We start from the raw sequence: 24,547 nt of genomic DNA on the forward strand, positions 1-24,547 counted from the left end.
GCCAGATGACTATTGCAAACAACAAGGAAGTAACGGTAAACAAGGAAGTGGTCAGAATCGTTGCGACAGTAAGCAACCATAAGGAATGCCTTGTCGCTTTGATGTAAACAGGTCAGTTTTAGAATGTCACAAATCTTGAGTTTTGCGAAGAGTCGCCAGTTGCAGCTCTTCACATCGCGTATCTGGTTGCTTAAAATGGCCACAATATCAATCAGAGGGGCAAAGAAATATAATTTAAAAACACTCGACTCGAAGTTCTTCCTTGGGCAGGGCTGTTGTCAATGAATTTGGTTCACGAACTGAATTTAGTTTTAGGACACCAGGTGCCTCGTTTTTGAGAGTCAGGAGATGTATTTCACATCCAATGGCCAGCTACTTACAACTATGGCTTAAAATTCTGTTTTATGTACATGGGATGTCGAGGTCTAGGGAACTTGGAATACAAAAATTACCCAATATATAAATTACGGACACAAAAAACAACCCCGAAAACCTCCACATACATCCCATAAGAGACGGACACACATGAAAGGTTGGTGTGGGGGCCGGGTAAGCTGACCCTGGATCAGTTGCTTCCGGCGTACTATGCTGCACTCGCCTGTTCTCTGTCCACTCGCTGGCGACCTCGGTGGGGCTCGTCTGCGCCAGGTCCGTGACGTCAGAAATGATCGGGCCGCATTTGACGGGCGAGTCGGGGGGGAAGAGGCTTGCTCCCGCGTAGGCTGCCGTGGGGGCCTCCAAGGACACAGGAGAACAAAGGCACGTGAGCATGCACAGAAGGCAAGAGGCCGCAACTGAGCCAGTGCCATAACCGACGAGGACACAGCCAGGGCTAATGTACCACAGCGTATGAATCAAACGGCGGACTGTAAAGTGAGTAAGAGCAGCGTACTTACCGGGAAGGCGGGAGAACCCTGCCGGTGCTCTAAGGAGTACTGCCGGCTGAACTTGGGCATGGAGTGAGCTGAGCTACTGTCATTCAGCATTAGGGGACTGCAGAGACGACACACAACCACTCTTTTCTATACTTAGCATCGACATGTCAAAGATACATTTTGGATAACCCAGATCCCACAATGGCAATTATTACGCACCATCTCATTGGCAATTATTAGACAGCGGCAAGCAGGTGACACCCTTTACCGTAAACCCCTTGTTTGTTTGTAAACATCGGCCTTGAAGAGATTTCCCACTGAATATCGGTCCAGACATGAGTACCGATTCCCTACAACAACAAAAAAATCTATCTGCTTTGTGGGGCGTGTCCATCACAATGTCTGAAATGCTCTGGACCAGAGAAGCGAAAATGATATAACTGCCCTTTTGCTCATGGGATTCAGTATGAAAGTGCCACGCCCCCCCCCCTCCAATGCTCCAGCTCCTTAAGGAGACAATGATAAATTACATGCTAGCAGAATGCTTGGTGTTTATTTTGAAATGCTAAATTTAGGTATGTAATGGTCTCCTAAGTGGTGCAGGTAACACTTGGTTCTTATGGCACCATGGACAAGGCCTTGAATACCCACAGAATTACAGAATTCCATGAAGAAAGTTTCCGATACACCTCTAGGTAGTCGGCAATTACAGTAACCCTGCACCCTTCCAAGGGCGGGGAATCGAGTTTGAGAAGATTCAAGATGGCTTACATTTTCCTCTTCATCCCGAGAGCTCGGTTGGACTGCACCAGGGTGATCAGAAACTGGATGAGCTGCGGAGACAAAAACGAGAGTCAACTGGACCGTCCGCCAAAAATGGCGTCAATCGCCAATAAGACAGCTGAAGCGCGATCGCCAGCCAAAAAAAACTCTGCGGTAAACGACACTAATAATCCGCCAACTTGAATGACCGCGGCACATGTTCCGGAGTTTGCTGAACAGATGCGCTAATTTGCGGGATCACCTTGTTGACGACTTTCTGTTGCTGGGCGTGCTTCTGCCGTAGGGTGGCCACCTCCCTCCAGAGAGCCTCGTTCTCACTAGGAAGAAGGAAAACACGCACACAGGAGACATTACTGACCACAAAACAATGTTAAATAAAGAACCAACATGAAGCACCAACAACGGGGCGACACAATTCAAGCATTGAAACTTAATTTTTTTTGGAACACTTTTTGGAATATTCTTGTTTAGAGTCACCAAAATCCCTGGGCTGTCTCTGGCCTGAACCCCTATAGCCAAGGCATATACAAGACACATTCCTGTCCAATTAAATTTGTAACGTGAAAGCTGAGGGGTGTGAGCTGAAATCATCCTCTGGTAGAGGGACAGAGGGCCCAGCTGCAGGCAATTAAGAGAAGACCCCGTCCCGCCGCTCTCTTCCTCGGTCCCCCACCAAGGAATTTCGGCCTCCCGCTTTTACAGAACAGTAAAACTGCGGCAAAAAGATGAGGAACACTTTGGAGCATTTATTTTACTAAGTTAATGGCTAGTGAAAGATCTTAGCAGCCTTTATTTATTCAGGTTTTTAGTGCAGTCCATAAAGGTTTCCCCCATCCACCTGGTCCTCTTAAAGTGGGTCCCTTGACTCCGTTTAAATTGTAGTGCGTGCGGCCGTAGCCCACTTCCACAGTCAACCTCAAAATAAACCCTTCAAATGACCCGGTCCGAAAACAACAACTGCAATCATCAAAAGAGGCTCAGAGTGAGGCTGAACTAGAGGTTTTAGCTTCTTCACGTTACGTTTGCTGTTGACAGAGACGTCTCGCGGAAAAACGCAAACAAACACATTCAAGTAATCTGGGACAGTCATAACACCGGCATCGGTGTCACACCACAGAACAGAAAATCTGCCACAATTTTAAACTTGGGTCAACCATGGGTCAAAGCGCTAAAATAAATATTTTTCTTTGTTCTTGAACACACTTTTGTTTGTGTAAATAATTACGGTTGCAAACTCAATAATTGCATCACAACCATGTATGATATCAAAAGTCAGAGTTTTAAAAAGTGCAAAACAAAGAAAAAGACCTTGAGGAAGGAAGTCGGCTACCCCTCAGCGACTCGGTGAAGCTGCACATCTTCTCAGCGTTACCAACCGCAGAGCTCCCGACGCGGAAAGTTCTTTATCTTTCTTTATGGCGCTCATCGGGCGGCTTCGTCGCCTTATAAAAGCGCGGGTTCCCGTAAAAGCGGTCTGCACAGGAAGCAGCTCCACCGGGGGCCGTCCCAGGAAAGGCCCCTGGTGCGCTGAGCCCGGGTTCGGGAGCTCCCAGCAGGCCGAGGGGGGGGGCCGGTTTATAGGGACAGGTGCGGATTCCGGAGGAGCGAGGCCACTGCCGCACGCCCCCCTCCGGCGTGTGCCGTCCCGCGTGGCCCTACAAGGACGTCCCTGACACGCCAACTCATCAACTCTCTGGACTGACCGTCCAACTGTACGCTGTCCGCACGTGCTGGTGCTTCTTTAAAACGAGGGACCTGCCATGATGTTCCTCAGTTGCACCACGTGCATTCACAGGGCTGCTTTCGATCAAAGAGCTTAACTAATGCGTAGCTTGCGCCAATCAACGGTGCTGTGCATTAACTTGGTTTGCCTGGTTCCATGACCTCAAAATCTCACATGAAATCAGCAGGCGAATGCTTATTACAACTACAAAGGACCCAACCAGTTTAGATGGAAGACCAACAAGTAAACGGGGGCAGAAACCTACTTCTGGAATGATTTGAACATATCACAGGCACATGTTAGCACAAAGCGCACAAAAATAAAGATAAGGCAAGACTGGTTTATACACACAGCTGGGGCTTGATTTCCGCTCCCATGCGGTGCGCTTTGAGTCTAACCGTTTTGCATGGAACACTCGAACACGCGGCAGACTTCTAACGACCGAGGGGCCTGGCCACGGGAACTCGCCGACTCAGAGAGCGCACGGAATGCAGATATCACGATGAGACCGAACACCACGATGATAAAGATAAACTGCCGTTTCGCAAGATCCTTTCTGTTTTCCTGCGATATCGCAGTGCGGCAGAGAGGTGTTGCGCTGGCCCGCACACGACGAAGTCAGCAATGTCATCGGGGAACGAGGAGGAGGAAGAACACTTGCCTTAAAGAAGCAGGGCCGACACAGACAATGAAGGGTCTGGGGCAGCCGGAGGACTGCGCAATGGGGAAATCGAGAGGTTCTCCTTTAAGATTAGTGACAATGGAAAATTTCGCACCGATAACGCTTGCTTAAAACTGTGCCTTGTGTCATTCTGCAACAAGATAATTCAATATTTCTTCGATTTTTGGGCATACTGCAAAAGTGACACTTGGGTTGTATGGAAATAAAAGTAATGAACTATGTCACCGGGAAGGGTGCCTATTGAACAGTGGACTACTCTGTGTTAGAACAACACTGCACAGTGTAAAAACGATTATACAAGCATGCTCTAGCAAAGCATTCGGGACAAACTGATCTTTAGCTTGGAAACAAACTGGGATCCAAAACATGCCTCCCCTTCGGGACAGGAGATGTAACAATATCCCAAAATAGCACCGACTTTCCTAATGTGTCGGCAAACATTAGGCCTACTCTATAAAACACACGTTCTCCTAGCTGTGTCATGATTGGTCATAATTTCATACACAGAAACACCGCATTCCGATGTTCGCACTTTTGACTAGTGGTCTTTTAAGTGTGTGAGCAGGCCTGCAGACTGAGATCAGACTATGAGCCTGCCTATTGCGTATGCGCTGCAGGAATTCAGAAGCTAATCGCTGGCTTTAAATAAACTGGCTTACGCAGACTTAATGCAGCAGTAACTGATTCCCGGGAGAAGCATACATACTTCTGATTTCTATATTTACCATGCAACCAAAGGGATGCAGAAATCCTCAATGGGAAAACAGCCGTAGAATAGGCAAGGTTTAGGTCTCTCCCACAAAGAATTATTCTCAGGGGTCCAACCCAGAAGTTATGAAAGCAGATTGTTTCGGTTTCTCCTTTCACTTTCCCCTTCTCTTCCAAGCCTATTTAGCGACAGCCCTGATCAAATCAGGCTCGACGCTATTGTTCACAGTCCACAGATTTCAGTGTAGCAGCTCCCTTAGTCCCAAAGTGCCAAGCAATATGGCAACCAAACACGTTTAACGGCATCGATAACCATTTAAGTCAAAATTAAGTCATCCTTCTATTTCACACTCAACAGGGCAGGGAGAAGCATACATATTCGGTCAACTCCACTGAACTGACCAGCTGGACCCTAATTTTGTACACGAGTTGCTCCAATGTGACACTTTTCTGCAGAAAAGATGATAAGCCTATTTTACAAACATCAACGACCTTCGAGACCATCTACTCATTCAGGTCTTACTGGCATGTTCATTGGTATGAACTGTAGATGCAAGTACTCTTTAAAAAGCTGTGGCCTGTTGACAGCATCCAACAGAACACATTTTACTCCTGCCGGAATTTTTCAGCAGTAGACTACTGCATGCATGTAATAACGTATTCAACAACAAGCCACATTTCTAAAACGATACGTTTCTTGACCACAGCCGTTTTGCTTGCTTTTAAACTATGAAAAGACTGACATTGCACAACTTCTTTTGAACTTTTTTTTTTCTCAGTCATGTCCCTCTGCTTCCTGTTTTCTTGGAAAGAACCTGTGAAGAACACAATAGCACGGGGGGGAGGGGGGGCTGAGACAAGAGAGGGAAAAAAACCGAGGCGCAGTATTTAGTGCTGATATTGCACCACGGTCCCTGAAACTACCTCAGTCTTTAACTTACTGCTTCATGGCACTGATCTTGGAATCCATGGCTTCCTGCTTTCCCCTCATATGCTGCACATCATTCAGTAGTTTGGAGACCCCGTCTTGGCCGAGTTTGAGGTCCTCGTGCTTAATATTAGAGACCTGCGGGGAGAGCGCAAGGAAACCGAAGAAATTTCAGTTAAATCCACCTCAACGTCCCTTGAACCCATGAAACAATGGATATAAGGCATTTGGTATTATGTTGCAGCATGAACTGGTCAGTTGGCCATAGGCACGAAATACAGATGGAAAAACCCATAAATCAATAGGAGAGGGAAGCTTCTGCATTAAGGTTCAGGCTTCTGGCTCGCTGTCTCTAATCCACCTAGTCCCATTTGGCTGCAGTCCCGCATCTTTAAGATTATCTCAATCTTTGATGCCAAAAGAGATTAAGTTACAGTGAGTGATATTCAACAAATGGCGAAAAACATAACATAAAATGGCATATTTGATTAAATTCACCTTTTTTATTTTTAGCCTGTTTTCATTTCATTTCCATTTAAATTCTGCCTGATTAAAAAAAAATATTGCGTAAATTAAAACAAAAAATATGAACACTGGGAATTAATTAAAGTTACGCTAAAGCACATCTGTGCTCAGACAAAATCCATTGCAGTTTACGGGAATATTTTAACATTTGAATATACTAATGCCAGAGGGGATATTAAAATTCAAGTCTTCTGTTTCCATCCCCACTCAGGGCTAAGCCACGTGTCTTGTTCTTTACAAAAAAATATTAGTTATTAACAGCATTTTACGGTTCATTAACAAGCGACTGGATCCTGGAAATTTCTGAATGCCTCAATATGATCATTACTAGGCTGAGGTTTCCAAATTGCCAAATAGATGCTTAGATTCTATGATGCATAATGGCATTAAATATTTTAACTAATGTGGGATAATGCAGTCTTTCCTTGGTTAAGTATGTTATTATTATGTTGATGGAACAATAATATTTATGTTTTGGGACAGTTAGTCTGAACTTAAAAGCTTTCATGACACAAAATAAAATAGCATTTAACCCAAGCCAGAAATTTAGTAAAGTTACACGATACACCCATTTTATGAAATATTCAATAACAGAGAAATCACCGGCCAACCTCAACGCATGACACATTGCTGCCACTTGTGACAGTTCACCCAAGCAACGCTCAGAAATGCTGTTTGGTGTTTTGGGGTGGAGCGGGGGCTTGCTGTGTACTCACAGCGGTGACCTTTCTCTTGATATTCTCTAGCAGCAGCTCGTGGCCCCTGACGAAGTAGGGATGCTGAAACTCCGTGTCGTCTTTCTCCGGCTTCACCAGCCCGCCCTGCTCAATGTGGACGACCTTGCGGAAACCGTCTGTCCACAGTGATGATAGAACAGTTTTAAACATTCGCTCTTACATAAAAATGAACACCTCAAAAAGAGAATAAAAATGGAAGGGTAAATGCTTTTCTCACTTACACATATTAAGTTGGCGGACAAAGCTGGCCATGTTATTGTGTTTGAAGTATTTTGGAAGTACTTCTTTAGAAAATCTTCCCTGGTCAAACACATGGAAGCTGTTTCCACTCTAGAAAAAAACAGAATGTATATATAAAAAAAGATCTTGTAGCAAACATAAGGGCAAAAATTATTTGGACAACTTTTTTCACCTTTTACAACCAACACTAATAATTATGCAGTGTCACCCCATTATGTAAAATAATGTTATTACATATTACAAACAACTGAAATAACATCTCCATGTGTATGCTAACAGTTGTTAAAAGGCTCAATTGCTTTATTCGCAATGCTCCAAATATTCCTATATTCGAATAGGGGTATGAATGCTGTCACAAGAACTGTATACATATATACTGTATACATTTTTCAACAACTTTGCGTTTTAAAATCTAGGCTACACTATATTACAATACAATACTACTTTTTAAAAATTATGATTAGGTTTATCATAAAATACCAAACAGCCTTATTGACCGATCTTGTAACACGATGTCCATTTTTATTTTAGCAAAACCGGATCCGTCCAAGGCTGCAGGCTAAGCCAATTGCTCATTTTTATTCATAGAACCACACCCCCTCATCCAGCAGCTGACGGCCTTAGTCGTAGCTGTTTGAGTAAGGCTAGATGGGCAATGTTAATTAATAACAAGACCCGAATTAAAACACTGAAACAGGGTGCAAGCAGATACTTTGCCTTGCTTACGCCAATATCATATACAAGGTACGCTCATTTATCTAGCTAGGTAATCGTGCGAACTGTAGGCACGTAAGCTAACTTATTCAGCACTTGGGTTTTTAAGTGCGTAGCTTGCAGGTATTTGCATAAGTTTTACATAAATAAAACGGTTGTCTATAGCAGACTGGTTGAAAATGTTCTTGACATAACTGCGTTAACTAAATGTTAGTTGTTGTTACTTAGGCTAACTTACCGGACTCCAGCAAATGAGAGGGTCCGTTTCTGGATCTTCCACCAAAGTCCAAAGTTTCGTTAGGAATGCAGGGACATTACTTCCACTGACCAACACCCCGCCCGTAACACCACCATTGTATTCCATTTCCATAACGGAGAGTAACAGTAAACAAACTATAAAGTAACGTTAGGTCACGACGTAGCCTGGGTGACATCAACCAGGGCCAACTGAGAAATTAGACTTACATTCGCAGACTCGTTAGCTAACCAGCTGTATAGCTAGCTAGCAGGCTAGTCTAACAGAACACAACAGACCTTGATACCCCCTCTTTGATGTCGAGAATACTTTAGTTATTAAAATATTGTAGTAACGACCCTTCTCTCCCCTGCCACTAAATAGCTGCTTTTAGTCGATGTACTGACTTTAAACTGCCCAACCCCAAACAGTGGAAATTTCCATTAAATTAACATTTCCACCAACTGCGTAGAGACGAAATCATCGTTGCATAGTCGCATGGTAGTCGCCATTTTGTGACATCATTCGCGAAAAATTACAAATAATTTCAATGTAACAAAACATACGTAATTCGTCAAAATTCGTTTAAAACTATATATCTTAATAGTAACAATTACAGCGTGTGCATAGCTATTATTTCTATATGTTACTAAAACTTTCAGTAATAGATCTCTGAACTTTGACCCTTCAATGACGTTAAAAAAACTTACCTTTTCATACCTACAACTTGCGGTGTAAATATTTTGAACCATCCGTTTTTTATTGTTTTCACTAACACAATTAGTACTATTTCTATAATTGAACTCTTTTACGAAAGGTGTTGCCGATAGTTGGGAATGTCACTTTAAAAAAAAAAATCAAAGTTGAAATAATTGGGATTAACGTAAAAATTACGAATGAAATTGAACTACAACTACAAGTTCCACCAGTTGCTACGACACCTTCTGCTCCGTGGGAGTTGTAGTTCAACAGAAATTTAGGCGTTTTACGGTAATCGGCCGATTTCTAAATAAAATAGTATTTTCATTAACGCATAATTAAAACAGTGACCCAGAAGTATGTAAGCTATTACCTTCACTTTGATAAAGGACGTTAATGCGTCGTTGACTATGCCTTTTTGAAAGTCCGTCCCGGAAATGGTTCGGCATTGGTTTCAACTATGAACTCTAACCTCTGTGGAAACCACATGGTCGGTTCGCAGCATGTCTGTTTCCAAAATTGTATTGCAACAAAACGGGATCATGAGTAAAGCTAAAGAGAAAAGTGTAAAAAGAAGAAATTCTGAAGAGGACGAAGAACAGGTAGAGAGCAATGGGATAATTACTACTGTAGATGTGTGGTGCCATACATCGGAATGGTTATTCAGCTTTTACTCAGGAGTGATCAAGCTAAAGAGTAACTCGCTTCATAGCAGCTCGTCTACTGTTGCTAGCCTATATCACCTGTGAAATCTGGCTAGTCTGCACGATCTGTAAAAGACTAACTCGTATTTGTTTTGCTATTTGGCCCATTTAATACGCATGTGGTCTTTTTAAAAACTTGCTTTCGGTATTTGGCTTGCTAACTAGATACTCCAGCTTTACGGCACATGTGTAACGTTAGGGAACTATTTGGATAAAATTCGCATCTGCTTTCCGGTGTACACTGTATCCAAACTGTAACTACTGGTTCAGAATTTTATGCTCTTTTGTTAGTAAACCAGATTTACTCCTTATTAACCAATTGCTTTTGTATGATATGTTCACTACGTTTCTTGTAATAATGAAAACAACAACAAATGTTCTTTTAGCTTCCTATTTTTAATACTGATGGTGGGGGCAGCAGTCCTAATGATGATGAAGAGGAAGACCTGTCTGACAGTGCAGAGAGCGTGTTCTCAGGTCTAGAGGACTCCGGCAGTGACAGCGATGATGAAGAAAGTGACGATGAGTATGAAGAAGAGGCACCTACTGCTGATGAAAATGGAGAGACTAGCACTTCTGTGGAACTGCCAGAAAGACAAACTCCAGCTCTCCCTCACAGGACAAAGGACAAACCTCAGGTAAATGTAAACCATCTGAAATGGGTAGTGATTTGATGATTATTTTACTCTCCTCGTGAGCGTTTGATATTCTTACCATACCGCTGTGATTAGCATTTGGATGACTATATGCTCACCATCTGCATGCATCACTAGCCACCTGCCCTGCCTGGTCCCTCCTTCAGCCCAAATCCTGCCTTTAACATACCCCTATTCCAAGCTCAACTCCTTCACGAATGCCATCAGCTCAGCCCTATTCTGGTCTAGGTCCCAATCTGTGAACACATACTCCGACCCTAAATTTGGCCATTTGCATCACTACAGCTTACTCCCAATTCTGGAGAGCAGGCTTCCACATGCATACAGTTAAATGAAAAAGTATTGGGACAGTGACACAATTTTTGTTATGGGTGCATTCCAGCACATTGAATAAAACAATGATAATGAGGTTGTGCAGACTCTCCACTGTAATCTAGGCATATTTACATGTGTACTGGTGACCCTTGGTGGAATTACAGCCCGTTTTATACATTAACCCCCTCTCCATTTTAGTGGAGCAAAAGCAATTGGTTGCTCAGCTGTTTCTTGGCCAGCTGTGTTTTTGCATCATTAGTTCATGCACAAGAAAGCTAACAAAGTGTCTAGAGTTGATTCTGTGTGTGAAATTTGTTGCTGTTTTCTCAACATGAGAATCAGCAAAAGTGTAAATGCCAATAAAGCAGGTCATCATGAGGCTGAAAAATCAGAATAAACCAATCAGAGATATGGCTGAAACATTGGGTGCATCAAAATGGGCCATTTGATACATTGTTAGGTAGTGAATAGCCAAAGAATACTTTCACTTGTGAAGAAAAACCACTCTCCAAGATGACATAGATGTGTCAAAGACTACCATAAAGCGAGGACTACACCAGCATAACCTGAGAGCGTTCACCACAATATGCAAACCACCGGTAAGCCTCTAGAACAGAGTTCTGGAACAAAGTCTTATCGACAGATGAGACAAGTATTTACCTGTGCCAAAGTGACGGAAAAAAGAATGTGTGGAGGAACAAAGGAACTGCGTATGATACATTGAGTACAGAGCCTGAACAACAGAAATTGTGTCCCTGTCCCAGTAATTTAGCATTTAACTGTATGTGTATACTTCAAGTTGTGTATAGCCAAGCTGCCACAGGAATGGCACAGGCAATTTTTGCGCAGAACTATGCACTTTTCAGGATGTAGATGCGGAAGTTGTGCTCAGTTTTTTTTAATGTCCATCCCCTGCCATAATCTTCAGTGTAAATTCAGTTTTTATGCTGCCGTTTGTTTCTGGCTTTTTGAGGTTGTTAAATTATAATGAAACCATGAAGTTTTGTTAAGAAAGTAGATGGTGTCAATTATTCAATGAAATGATGCAAAGTAAGCCTGTCGTAAGTGACAAATACTCTTACTTGAGAAAACATTCCAGTCATTCACCTGTGTGTATTAAGATATCTGTGCCCCGAAAGGAAGGCGTGATATTCTGTAACTAGTTTCTTTTTATCAGATAAAAAAAAACTTTAAAATCTGGGGATGCTGCTCGGTACCACAACCAGCTGAAAGTCACCGGTTCTTGGTGTGGCAGTAAGCTCCAAGGTGTGGAGCCGACTCCTTATCGCACTACTGTGCCGCAGTGCCAAGTTACCTGCAGCGTTTCGCTTGGTGAGATGTTTTGGCAGGCTGGGTATCGCACGCATCCTCAGGCCCTCGTTTGGTCATTTGGTCGATTGTGTGCCTGTACTCTCCCCACAGTATGCCTGCACCAGCTGCCAGGTATTCTTCAGCTTATTCGCTGCATACTTCAGATGGTGGACTGTACTGTGGTAAGAAACAGCTGTTGGTTTTAGTGTGCTTCAAAGGATGCGCACGGCGGTCTGTGGAATTGATGGAGGATGCTGTAGGGATAGGACAGAATAAAAGCGCATTCCTTACTTTGAGAAAATAAAAAATGGTGAGTAAACAAAGATAAAGAACCTGAGACACATCTGGGATGTCAGGTGAATGTCATTGACCGCTAGAGTTGATTTATTGGTTGTATGTAATTAGGTTTCGAAGCGCTACCTCCCCCTAGTGGTGAGGTTTGTGCGTGATCTTGAAATTGCACAGAATGTCCTACATACAGTATGTTGATGTTCTACACATTAGATATTGTGAAACTTCATGCTCTTTGTTCAAAGCTAACACCCTCACAGTGAAAACACCCCAACCTGGCACATATAGCCATGAAATCTCTCAGACACACTGCCTAAACCGTCACCGATGTCACACAAAAAGAAAACACTTCAGATTAGCTGCTGAAAAGTTCCCACCAAAGGGAAAAAAATAGCTGTACAACATTCAAATACTACTGACTCACAAACACACACACACAAACTCAATAGTGCAAAGTTGACATAGTCATAAGGGATTATTTATTTATAGACCTATTTATTTTACGTTCAGGTGAAAATTACATCAGGCTGCTGTTGTGATTACTCTCTGTAGACCCATGACAAGACAAGCATTTTGAATTTGTGATGGTAACAATTTAAACAACTTTAATTTGAATTTTAAAAATCAGTAAACATGAACAGTAAGGAAATTTTGGAATTGCTACTAGCGTTAACCATCTGCTTCTGTAAAAACTGCACCATCCGAGTCATGCATTGCATTGAGAACTCTTAAAGGAATAGCTCTCTATGGGTTTGTTTGATATTATTTCAGCTTTGGTGTATGTTTTCAATTGGCCCAGTTTTTATGTGCAGCGAAGTATTTTATGTGGAGCTGTATTGCCGTGGGTCCCGTGTATGTGCAACTGCAGTTTGTATGGCTGTGGAGACCCAACTGCTTCACGTGTTAGTTTGCCAAAGAACATTCATGATCGCATTTAACCCACTCCTCATTTTAGAGGGTCTGGGCTACGCCCGATTTATGAGAACAGTGCTTGTTGTCGTCCGTTGGCCAATCAGAAGTCGGCAAACTACTGCACAGCCGCACAATCCACTTTAGTGAGATTCAGAGCGTGTTGAATGTGATCACAATGGAACCTTTTTTGTGAAATAAATGTCAAATTTGACAGGGAAGAATACAGTGAACAAAAGCCAGTCGGTAGGTCATCTTGTCCACTTTATAAAGTATGCTAATTATCTTATGACTTGGGTGTTTAAAAAAAAGTAATGCTATATAACCCAAAGCATTTTATTATTCATCACATGTTTAAACGTTAAAAGTATGCCCAGTTATTTGTGAACAGCAGCATTCGGGTTTGGATCGTACAGGAGTGGTTCTGTATTTTTGGGGTTACTTTCTGGTTGTCAGCTGTTCCGTTCACGTTCAGGTCTCTGTCATTTTAAAGTGTATCCATTCACATCGGGTTCGGGCGGGAAACCCATGGGTGCAATTCCGTTCAGATACAACATTTTGGGACCATATTTATCCCGGTGCTCAGGACCGCTAGTAAGTGGATGCAGTGTAACCAAGGGCTAACAGTAAAGATAGCATTTCAGTTTTAAAAAGAAAAAAAAAGCAAGGCTTCACAAATCTGGCTGGAATGCTTTTGATTGTCGGGAAGTTTTGGGTTTCGCTTTGCTAAATGGGAACAGTGAGCGTGCCTGACAGATTGAAGTCCTGTGTGTGCTGCTATCAGGCCTGGATTGCCCCCCCCCACCAAACGGTCATTACCGCGTTCTGGCAGGCTGCTTAGCGATAGCGGGACGCGAGTGGAGTGGGACGGAATGGTAAGGGACACTGTCTGCCCCCCTCAAGGGCCAGACTCCCCTCCAGACGAACAGACAGACACCCGCACGCTGAGACCTGGGATCAGACTCTGGTCACCGGGAGTCGGACACGGCAGCCAGGCTGCTTCCGGCTCACTCACTCAGGAGCTCACTCACTCGCTCACTCAGGAGCTCACTCACTCACTCGCTCACTCAGGAGCTCACTCACTCACTCGCTAACTCAGGACTTCACTCACTCACTCGCTCACTCAGGAGCTCACTCACTCACTCAGGAGCTCACTCACTCACTCGCTCACTCACTCGCTCACTCAGGAGTTCGCTCGCTCAGGAGCTCACTCACTCACTCACTCAGGAGCTCAGGAGCTCACTCAGGAGCTCGCTCGCTCACTCACTCACTCAGGAGCTCACTCAGGAGCTCACTCACTCACTCGCTCACTCACTCGCTCACTCAGGAGTTCGCTCGCTCACTCACTCACTCACTCACTCACTCACTCACTCACTCACTCAGGAGCTCACTCACTCACTCGCTCACTCACTCGCTCACTCAGGAGTTCGCTCGCTCAGGAGCTCACTCCCTCACTCACTCACTCACTCACTCACTCACTCACTCACTCACTCACTCACTCACTCACTCGCTCACTCACTCGCTCACTCAGGAGTTCGCTCGCTCACTCACTCACTCACTCACTCACTCACTCACTCACTCACTCAGGAGCTCACTCACTCACTCGCTCACTCACTCGCTCACTCAGGAGTTCGCTCGCTCAGGAGCTCACTCCCTCACTCACTCACTCACTCACTCAATCACTCAGGAGCTCACTCAGGAGCTCGCTCACTCGCTCACTCACTCACTCACTCACTCAGGTGCTCGCTCACTCGCTCACTCACTCATTCACTCACTCACTCAGGAGCTCGCTCACTCGCTCACTGACTCACTCATGAGCTGCTGAGGCGGATCTCGGCCACGCAGCACTGCTGGTATATTTAACGGGCACGTGAAGCGCTGTCTTGAGTTAGGAAGCGCTCATCTGTCATGCCGGCAGCCTGGAGATATCCATTCTGTTCCATGACCCGACATGTTATACATTTTCAAAGAAAACTAGTTCTTTATTTATTGAGCGCATTCTTATTGGGCCGGGTATTATCAGTTGTTATATGTAGCCTAACCATTAGGCTGTGTATTTTTTCCAGTATATAACTGTATGCGAGGTCTTTATGACGGTGGAGCCGTTTATGCGCCTTTGCTTTTACTGCAGCGAACGAGGTGAAGTACCAGCGCGCCTCATCTGGAACTTTAACTTCTCTGTTTCACGGCGCAGTGCCCCATCAATTACACCTCCCCCCCCCCCCCCCCTCGAACGCGACGCCGAAACCTATTTACTCGACTCATAATGCGGTAATTTATGGCGGACCTGTCCAATAACGTCAGAACCCGAAGCGCAGTGCCGTAAATCACGCGCGCTCCTGGTCGAGACCGCGACTCGAGAGCCGTCGGGGGGGGGAGGGGGAGGGGAGGGGAGGGTTAAGCGAAATTTGGCAGAGCGTCGCGTTTTTACGGTATCGAGAAATTCTGGAACTAATTCGGAAACCTTGAAATCTCTGTCTGGAATTAGACCCCGTTCAGCCGGACACACTGTTCCCTCTCCACCAGCCGCGCAGTGCGCTCAGTTCCCAGGTTTTTTTTTTGAAAAAAGTTAAATTCCCGAGCGGGTCTGGACGCGGCGGCGGGGCCCGTTACACTCCCGGCTGAAGTTAATGCGGCCGGCGGCGGGGTTTAGGGTCCCGGCGGGGGAGAGAGGGGCCGGAGGAGCGGCCCGCGCTGTGATCCGCCCGCCCGGCGCGTGGGCGGCGGCGACGGCGGGAGGTGGCGGGAGGCTCGGCTTTCCAGGAAGGCTCCGGCGGTCGCGCACGCACACGCGCGCTCGCCCACGCAGGAAGTTTACCTCGCAGACGCGTCTAGCCCGCTTCCACCGCTGGCCCGCCAGCGCTCGGCCTCTGGGAGGGGGGGGGGGGGGGGGGGCGCCGACGCAAAGGCTTTGCCGCCAGGCGCAGCTAGGCCCGAAAACTCGTCCGCGCCGGAGATCCTAATTGACGGAACTCGACGGCTCCTGTGAGGGTCAAGCCTGTGATTGGGCTGGCGCGGCGAAGGCCTGCAGGTGACCCCGCGGCCGGAATCCGCCCCCTCCGAGCGGATCTGAAGACGGCGCGGCGGCGGGGCGGGGGATGAAAATGAGGTTTTGGCGGGAGGGCGCGCGCGTGTGGGCGTACGCCGTTCCGCGTGGGTCTGCGAGAGCGCTCACAAAGGGATTGGAGAAGGTCTGGATTTGAAGCCCCTTTTACGCGGCCATAAATCCCCCGTTTTAAACGGCACCGTATGCGAAATGGCATCGAGCGGCGAAGTTTTGTTGTCCTCTTAATGGGGGCCACGGTTCGAAAATGATTTTTACATTTATTTCCGCCATAAAGTCGCACTCCACTTGTTTGTCTGCTGGGTATTTCTTCTTTTTTTTATCTGAGCGAGACCTGATCCAGTTGCCCTTTCCTGAGTCCCACACTTCATTTCCCCGGTGGCTGTGGTCAGGCAGGCAGGGAGCCAGGCCCTGCTGGAAGTCCAGCATGGCTGCTTTTCGATCTGCAGTCACTCTTCTAAGACCTCTGTTTTTTGGCTAGATGCACATCATCTGGACAATTCATCTGGCTTTCACCCCCTACCTCCACGAAACCCCCCCTCCGCTCTTCCCCTCCCCCCGTTCTTTTACAGTAAACAGATTGATCCTGTTAGCGTCCCGCTGTACTGAGCTGTAGCACTTCATAAGGTGGTCCCGCTCGTTCACCAGGGCCCCCTGTGTCTTTCGCATGATTGCTGCGGTGCGGTGCGGGGGGGGAGGGGGGTCAGATATGTCACCTGAGTCATCTTCCAAACGCGCCTCGTAAGATTCGAGAAAATGGCTGCCAGCAACCGCGTTTCCTCCCGGGGTCCTCCCCATTGTTCGCCGGAATGGCGGGCCCTTCGCTGCCGGTTAGGTCTCCACACATTCGGAATTTTCGGAAAGGATCAACTGCACAGCCGCCTCGATGTCAATTTAACTAGTCGTTGGGGAGGAAGTGTTTCAGCTTGCCTTTTTGCGTCCGAAAGATTCCGTTTCCCCGAGTAGATATAAATCAGAGCGAGTTGCTTACCTGCCCAGAGGTCCTCAAAGGCTTTCCTCCCTTTTCTCTAGAATAAATTTGACAGCTGAAGCCACATGAGTAATGGCTCACAGTAAATATTATATTCTGGCAAATCTTTTCTTTCTTTTACTTGTATGTAAATGGATGCAATTTGTGCTGAATTGTCTTTTACGGTCTCTGTAAATCACATACAGGAAGCGGCTTTAACAAAATAAACAGATATATCGTAAGTCATGCAAAAACACTTATGTTGGGCACCCCAGATTTCAAAATATGTATACAATTTTCCACTGAGTAGAAATGAACATATTAGCTACTTTATGAAGGAATTACAACAAAAACAAGCATTGGGGCTGTTTCTCATGGTTGTTTGTGGTCTCTGCTGTTCACCACAGGGCAAGAAACAGAAGCCACCTCAGAAGGAGAAGATGAAGAAGGGGAGCGTGAGCGTGGCAGAGGTTGGAAGCGAAGGGGAGAGCGGACGGTTGGAGCCGAACAGCGACGCGTCGAAGCCCACACCCCCGCAGGAGGACGAGTACGAGCAGGACACCTCGGACGAGGAGGTAAGGAGACGACGTCATCGTACGCGGTCCAGAGGTCATCACGCACGGAGGGTTGTGGGTTTGAGTCCCGGCCGGCTGGATCCTCTGCGTGGGGCTTGCGTGTTCTTCCCGTGTGCGCGTGCGTTTACTCTGGGCACTCCGGGTTTCCTCGCACGCCGAAAGACATGCACGTCAGGTCAGGGGTACTCCTCCCGCTGCCCTTGACCAAGGCGCTGGCTTGGAGTTGGGTCCCCGGGTGCTGCACTGTGGCTGCCCATTGCTCCTGAGTGACTAGAATGGGTTAACTGCAGAGGACCAATTACCCCACAGGGTTCAATAAAGTGCCTTGTATCTTATTTAAATCCCACTGCTCATGTGGAGCTGCTGCCTCATTTGATCTGAGAGTATACTCAACTGGTTTTATGTGCGAAAACCTCAGTAGAGCTTGTGATGAGTCTGGTCAAGAGAAATGATCATAGCGATCAAGAGAACCGCTTTGGCCTTATGTAACGATGAGGAAAGAAACTTGAGGATTGATTAACAGTGTTGTCTGAAGTCATTTGAAAACTTGTATCAAAACATTTTGTAGTGGAATTGGAGAAAGTATACAGAACAGTGAGTGGTGAAATTGACTGTTAGAGTTGCATTCAGACTAATCTTGCACATAATTCTCAGTATGACAGGTTAATTCATGAAATGAAAAAGTTATCCTCAGCCTATCCCAAAACACTCTGTTCTCTCTCGTCCTCTCTTTTCGGAAAAAGGAACTCGATGCCAATGTTACGATAAGGGGAAAAAAATTTGAGAACAATCATTTGGGATGCATTTTAACGTCCGTGTAAAAAAAAAAAATTTCCTCAGTCGCTAAGTGGGACATGCATATGATGGGCTCTTTGAAAGATAACCAAAATGCATTCCATTATTGATCCCAGAATTCCCTGCAGAACTGTTACTTTAATTTCTGCAGGTGGGCACAGTAATTTTCCCACTGTAACTTACTGCTGCCAGAGTACAGCATGTTCAGCCAACTGTAGCCAGAGTTTAAGCAAGTGAAGAAACAAACCGTTTAGTACATCTGAACCATTGAGTACATAAATATGAAAGTAATCAAAAACGTATAACTTTTTTTTTTTTAAAGCAGTTTTTTTTTTTTGCCCTCAAAAAAATATTGAAGTCGTTCAGCATGGTTAATTGAAGGGACATTGTGGTTGTAATTATATATAATTGCCGCTTATAAAAGCTTGAGATGGATTGGCTATTCGATGGGAAAGGATCTTAACTAGGGCCTCTGTAAACTGGTCCACTGTCTGAGTGGAGAAGTAAAGAGCATTTATTATTTTTTACTATTTATTATTTTTTACATTTTTTTTTATTGTTACCTTTGGCTGCAGCAGAGAACATGACATAAAATTTGTACCTGCTCCAAGATTATTTGTAGACTTTTGCATCCTGGAATAAATATTTTAAAGGCTGTATTCAATCCTATGTGATGCTCTGCATGCGCCCAATCACTGTCTGCTTGCAAAGGATTTGATCGGGGCCTATTTCCCCCAGGAAGAACTTTTTATTTTTATTTTTAAAAAAGGCTTTTCACAGATCTGAAGCCTCTAACATTAGTGCTAACCTTCATGCCAAATGAATTTGGCCAGACTACTGTACTTTGAATCTTACAATATTTAAATGGGCTTTTTACTTTTCGATGAACAGACCTTTGTGTCTATGGGAGTATCCTCTCCCTTGGTCAGTTTTCAGAGCTCGGAATTCCATTGACTTGTTCAGGTAGTCTTCCAATAAAATCTCTATCTGTCAGTTCCTCGTCCAACAAACCAGGTACATTTTGTCCAATCGTTCTGTGTGCTGAGATCAAAGAGATTACAGTAAATGCTGAATAGGCTGGTTCATTGGTCAATTAGAAGCAAATGCCACACTTGTCCAGGGTAAATAACACACTCTGAATATGTATAATGTCTTCAGATAATGTCTCTTTCATTTGCATACTGTATGATGTGTTTTTTATTTGTACATTTGTCTGCATCTCCACTACAATTTACTTTAACCTCTTCACTTGGATACCCAGTCTGGCCCGTCCATACTGTTTGGCATTTGTTGGCTTGTCGCTGTTACAGAATGCAAATTTTTTAGTGAAAAGAATATTTTTCTGAACTCCCAGATAGACGCTAGTGTCATGCTTCGGTATAGTTGCCGATGTATAGGTGCTTGTTCAATGGACGAACTAGCCTACACGACAATGGTGGCAATTAGAAACTCCAGCTAATAAAGCTAGAATACAGAGTTAGTTTTTTCTATTCATTGTTTGGTTGCAAGAGCTCTGAATGAGTTGAGCAATCTCTGGACGCCAGCATCGTGGCCACTAGGAGGCCTGCGCGAAGGGGTTAATATTTCCTCTGAATGTGAATGTTGACAGATTTGCCTTTTCTTTCAGTTGTAACAGCTTATGCAGGGTTGTTCTGTCATTTGTTGTGGAGTCTGCAGTGTTATATATTCGGGATGGGCAAAAAAATCATTGCTAAACGGTTCGGCCTACACGATACGCTGCCCAAGCTAATGCCAAGATGTGCTTTTAAATACATAGCGCGAAAGCCGCCGCAGTGTGGGCTTAAAAAGCAAATACTGTGGCCTAAGAGAGCAAATCATGGAAAAGCGCCGTATGTTGGGTAGTAGCCCTACAGAGCGGACGACTTCAAATGTGCTGAGAGGCTAATAAGTGGGTTTACTGAATCTTAAAAAAAAAAAAAATGTTATACCAAATAAAAAACAGAAGAAATGTTAAATGAATATGTTTTTAGTACAATGAGAGTTGGATGTGGCTGGGCTTGATGATAGGACTTTACATGCTTAATCACTCATACTCACTGTAGAGCGCTTAGGCTTAAGTGTATCTTACATGATTTCGCATCGTTCCAGTGCTGTTGGAGTATGTTCGCTCAGTGTCACAAAGATTACATTTTACTTTGTTTTCTGAAATCTGCTCAAAGTGAGACCAAATGGCGCTTTTTCTCTTTGATTTTTGCCACGCGTGCAATCAGACGCTTCGCTTGACAGCTGATCAAGGAGGAACGTTGTCCAATGTCAATATCGCTACCTCATTCACTTGTCGAAACCCACACCAAAAAAAGAAATTAGACTATGATAGTCACAGAGAATAGGACACTGAAAGGAAATGGTTATAAATAGTTTTAATGATTTTGCCTTTAAAAAATGCATTTAATCATTTAGAAATGTTCCTAAAAAATGAGCGTTTTTGTTAAAATTTAGTGACTAAACCTATTTCATATAAACGTGTCCTGTAGTTAAGTGCATAAAATATCTTCATTTTACATATGTCACCCACACCCACTTTATGAAGGGGACCGGTGGCATCAGTAGGCCTGTGTGGCTGTTTCAGCTGCAGGGCTTCCATGTTGTGGGTCACACTACTCTATGCATGAGTGGCCACATTCCTTCGGTACCAGTGGTTGATTTTTACTGGTGTAAAAAATAAGTTGTTTTCTATACTGCCTCATGATGTTTCTACATTGCGTACCCTCCTCCTTTAGGATAATTTCTGTTCTGTTGCTTGGTATTCCTTGTGCTGAAGTAGGAATCTATCAGACCTTCCCTAAACGTATGCATACATTATGCTGTGGAAACATTGTGCAATTTGTGCAGTAAGTCTTTGCTTTGTATTGAGAATTTGGGAGTGTATGCTTTAGCTGTGATCACCAGTCACAGTTGGTTTTTCTTGGAGCTTTTGATGGATCATCAGTCTTCACTGATTGAAGACTTAAAAATGGAAATTGTATATTGCCTAATTGTTTTGGATAATTTATGCAGTTGAATTTTAGAATATTTTGGATCCGTAGGTATTGACATACTCTTGCAAATGGATTTGTTTCCTGAATAATAAATTCAGTATGTCTTCAGGGTGCTGTAGAAGATGGGATGCCGTACTGAAGCCTTGAAGTCTCTAGACCATCACAATTTTGTTATTCACTTGTCTGACATTCTTCTGCTGTTTAATTTTTAGGGTCCATTGAAAGCTGTTGAACCTCGCCATGCTGTGGTTTGAAATTTACCAGGCCATGTAACCTAAATTGCTGGCCATCCAAATCAGTTTCTGGCAATTCGCTGTGGACGGGGAATCCGTCGTAACTTTAGTGTTGTTCCCTAGTTCGCTCCCAATATAAACAGGGGGTTGGTGTATGTGTCCCGTCAAATTACAAAGAGCACATCCCCCAACAGCTGCTTCACTGACATCGAGGCCATCGGATTGTTTAAAGGTTTTGAAGAGGACTCCCTGGTCTCCTTTTTAAAACTTTCACCATTTTTTTTTCTCTTCTGCTTGAAATCACAATTTTGGCCTCTTGAGTCAGTGCTTTCCTACTGACATCCACATAAGGCGTACTGCAGCTGAAGTGTCAAATTCTCTCGTGAACCTGGGACTATTTTCCATGCTACAAGCCATACAGTCCTGCAGTAAGAGCTGGAACTGTTCAGGGGAGAGGGTTTTCTCTCCCTGTGATGGCTGCTGATAGCTAGTGGGAGCATGGCATGATATTGGAAAGTGGTGGTGCAACCTGCCAGGACTAAAGTAGCCCTGGGTGGTTCATACCCATTCAACCTTTGGCATTATGGACCCAACTGTGCCCTATTGCCGTGGATCATCGGTCAAACCCAGGCTCGAATCCGAAAAGCCCTGCCTGTGGAGCCTGGCCCGCATTGGCTGCAGATTCTGATTTATGGAAAGAGATCTCATTTTAGAAATGTAGCCTACTATTCATTAAATGGCTGGCTGAAGTGCTGTCATTCATAGCTGTCAGCTCCGGTGGAGCCAGGGGTGTCTGTTCCACGGGAAACTTGTTTGCAGGGCAGTGGCATTGGGGCGTCCATTCAGCAACATGACCATACGATCCTGGGCACGTCCACCGGGTCTTCCATCCCCTGGATCTGCCCAGTGTCCCTCACTAGGGAAGTCCACATAAGGTTTCTTCATAGGAAACGGTGAACCGAACACTGAACACGTTTCACTGCGGTCCGACCATCAGTGTCAGAGTTCTCCTGAAAATATCTGTCTACCCCCCTGCCTGCCCCATACTGCGCTCTCCAAAGCCGAATTTGTCTCGAGGGTTTATTTTATGAAATGATCCTTTTCTTTTTCCTTGTTAGAGCGTTTATTTTTTGCTCTCGTCTCGGGAAATGGCCGGGAGCAGACAACGGGGAAACATTTGTCTTCGATCTCGCTTAGCTACTTAGCGTTCCTTCTGCGTTTCAACTTTCCATTCGCGGGGTGCGCTTATTAGGAACCTCAGAGCCTCGGCTTGTACGTGTGGTCAGGGTAGCGCTCCAGTGTACGAGCGTAGCCGTGGTGGTCCGGAGCCAATTTGGCTTGTAGTGAATTAGCCCCCTGCTCGCGGACAGCGGCGCGGCCCCCCGAGCCTCCTGCAGCCCTCGGCACAAGCTGTCCACAAATAAAAGCCCGGAGTTTGAATAATCCACCCCCGCCCTCCCCCCCCCAATTCCCCCGCTCGCCCCCCCCCCCCTTTATAATAAAGGGGCGCTTCCTGCTCGCGGGCTGAAAGGGAATATGCGAGACGGCCGCGTCTGTCCGAGGCCTCGCTGGGAGGAAGAGGTTTTTTCCCCGCAATGGCTTTTCCATGTGGAGCGCGAAATGAATGAAGACACATTGTGGAATAAAAAGCGCGCCCGGCTCCCGTTGGAAGCCAGCTTCCTGACTCGCGCGGCCGCCGCGCTCCCGGGCCAGGCCGCCCCGCTCCGCGCCGCGCCGCGCCGCGCAGGAGGACTCAATTCGGTAGCAGCGGAGGGGGGGGGGAGGGCGGGGGAGAGAGGAGCGGAGCGGGAGGGAGGTACGGAACTCAAAAAATATTCGACGGGAGGCCAAGTTCTTAACAAGTTGGAGCGCGAGCGAGCTCCCCTTCTCCGTTCTGGAAGGCGCTCGGGTTTGCGTGCGGCGAGCGCTCTGGATTAGTCACCCGCCCGTGCGTCCGGCGGACTGCTGGCAAGCCCCATGCGTCTGGGCGCTGAGCAGAAACTTGGATGGGATTCTTCGGGGAAGGCGTTAGTTAGCCACTGCACACACCACCCCTCCCCCTTAATTTGACAGTGTAGTCTTTTTTTTTTTTTTTTTTTTTCAGTCTGGGTATTTCTGCCAATGTTTCCTCATGATGTAAACCTCGCTCGGGTCCAGAGCATCATGCTCGCATACCTGTGTGTGTGTGTGTGTGTGTGTGTGTGTGTTTTTTTTTTTTCTTCCTGAGAAGGCTGGTGAAGTCAAGCTGTATTTTTAGGATGTGTTTTCATCTCAGAAAAGATGGAAGTCTGGGGAGCTTTAAGAATAAACCCATGATATGAGCATCTGTAGTCAGAGGTTAGCGATTCATGGACCACCTTTATTCTTGCTTCTGATTGTGTGGCGGGTATTTTTTCTGTTTGGTGTAAGGCCTTTTAGTCTACACCTTTCGACATGCTGAATTCTTGATTTTTGTGAACATGTCATACTCCCATTTCCTTGTGGTTACCACATGGTGTTTGGTTGACTAATCATTAATGTGGGTGCATTTCATAGATTTTTTTTTCTCTCTCTCACTTGTCACTCCCATTTTTATACGATTTTTTTATTAGTCTGTTTTCAAATGTGAACGACGCTTTATGGTGGAGAGTATACCGTTCTCCATATGCTTTTGGAACCCTTATGAAAGCCGTGCGAGGCTGCAGTGCGTAGGTCCAGCACGTTTTAATTTTTCTTGCCATGTTCCAATAAAGGCTTTTAACTTTACCACTTGGATCCCTACTTTTTTGCCACTTATAGTTTTTCATAATTCTGACTGGCAAACTAAACCCTTTTTGATGCATTGATATATAAATGTAGCTTAAAATGACGAAAAGAGAAAGAAAACACCAAGAACA

At 45.2% G+C, this 24,547-nt stretch overlaps 2 protein-coding genes across 5 annotated transcripts in view; one reads left to right on the plus strand and one right to left on the minus strand.

The window, feature by feature from the left end:
- The window catches only part of hsf1 (heat shock transcription factor 1), a 34,814-nt gene extending 26,073 nt beyond the window's left edge, over positions 1–8,741 (minus strand). Inside the window, exons 1-8 of one of the 4 annotated variants that reach the window (XM_064348352.1) lie at positions 8,154–8,739; positions 7,183–7,291; positions 6,941–7,077; positions 5,713–5,837; positions 1,900–1,975; positions 1,647–1,708; positions 897–993; positions 599–735 (exon numbers count right to left, since the gene is read on the minus strand). In XM_064348352.1, the coding sequence (XP_064204422.1) occupies positions 599–735; positions 897–993; positions 1,647–1,708; positions 1,900–1,975; positions 5,713–5,837; positions 6,941–7,077; positions 7,183–7,291; positions 8,154–8,285 (875 nt within the window). In that variant the 5' untranslated portion in view covers positions 8,286–8,739. Of the gene's footprint in view, positions 1–598; positions 736–896; positions 994–1,646; positions 1,709–1,899; positions 1,976–5,712; positions 5,838–6,940; positions 7,078–7,182; positions 7,292–8,153 lie in introns of all 4 variants that reach the window. The other 3 variants (XM_064348349.1, XM_064348351.1, XM_064348350.1) reach the window with 3 other exon arrangements.
- A 549-nt stretch (positions 8,742–9,290) lies between these two features.
- Positions 9,291–24,547, plus strand: part of bop1 (BOP1 ribosomal biogenesis factor) — a 71,520-nt gene continuing 56,263 nt past the window's right edge. Inside the window, exons 1-3 of the mRNA XM_064348348.1 lie at positions 9,291–9,451; positions 9,940–10,191; positions 17,477–17,644. Coding sequence (XP_064204418.1) covers positions 9,353–9,451; positions 9,940–10,191; positions 17,477–17,644 — 519 coding nt within the window. The 5' untranslated portion in view covers positions 9,291–9,352. The remainder of the gene's footprint in view (positions 9,452–9,939; positions 10,192–17,476; positions 17,645–24,547) is intronic.

The sequence above is a fragment of the Anguilla rostrata genome, chromosome 8, assembly GCF_018555375.3.
Source record: "Anguilla rostrata isolate EN2019 chromosome 8, ASM1855537v3, whole genome shotgun sequence".
Taxonomy (NCBI): Eukaryota; Metazoa; Chordata; class Actinopteri; order Anguilliformes; family Anguillidae; genus Anguilla; species Anguilla rostrata.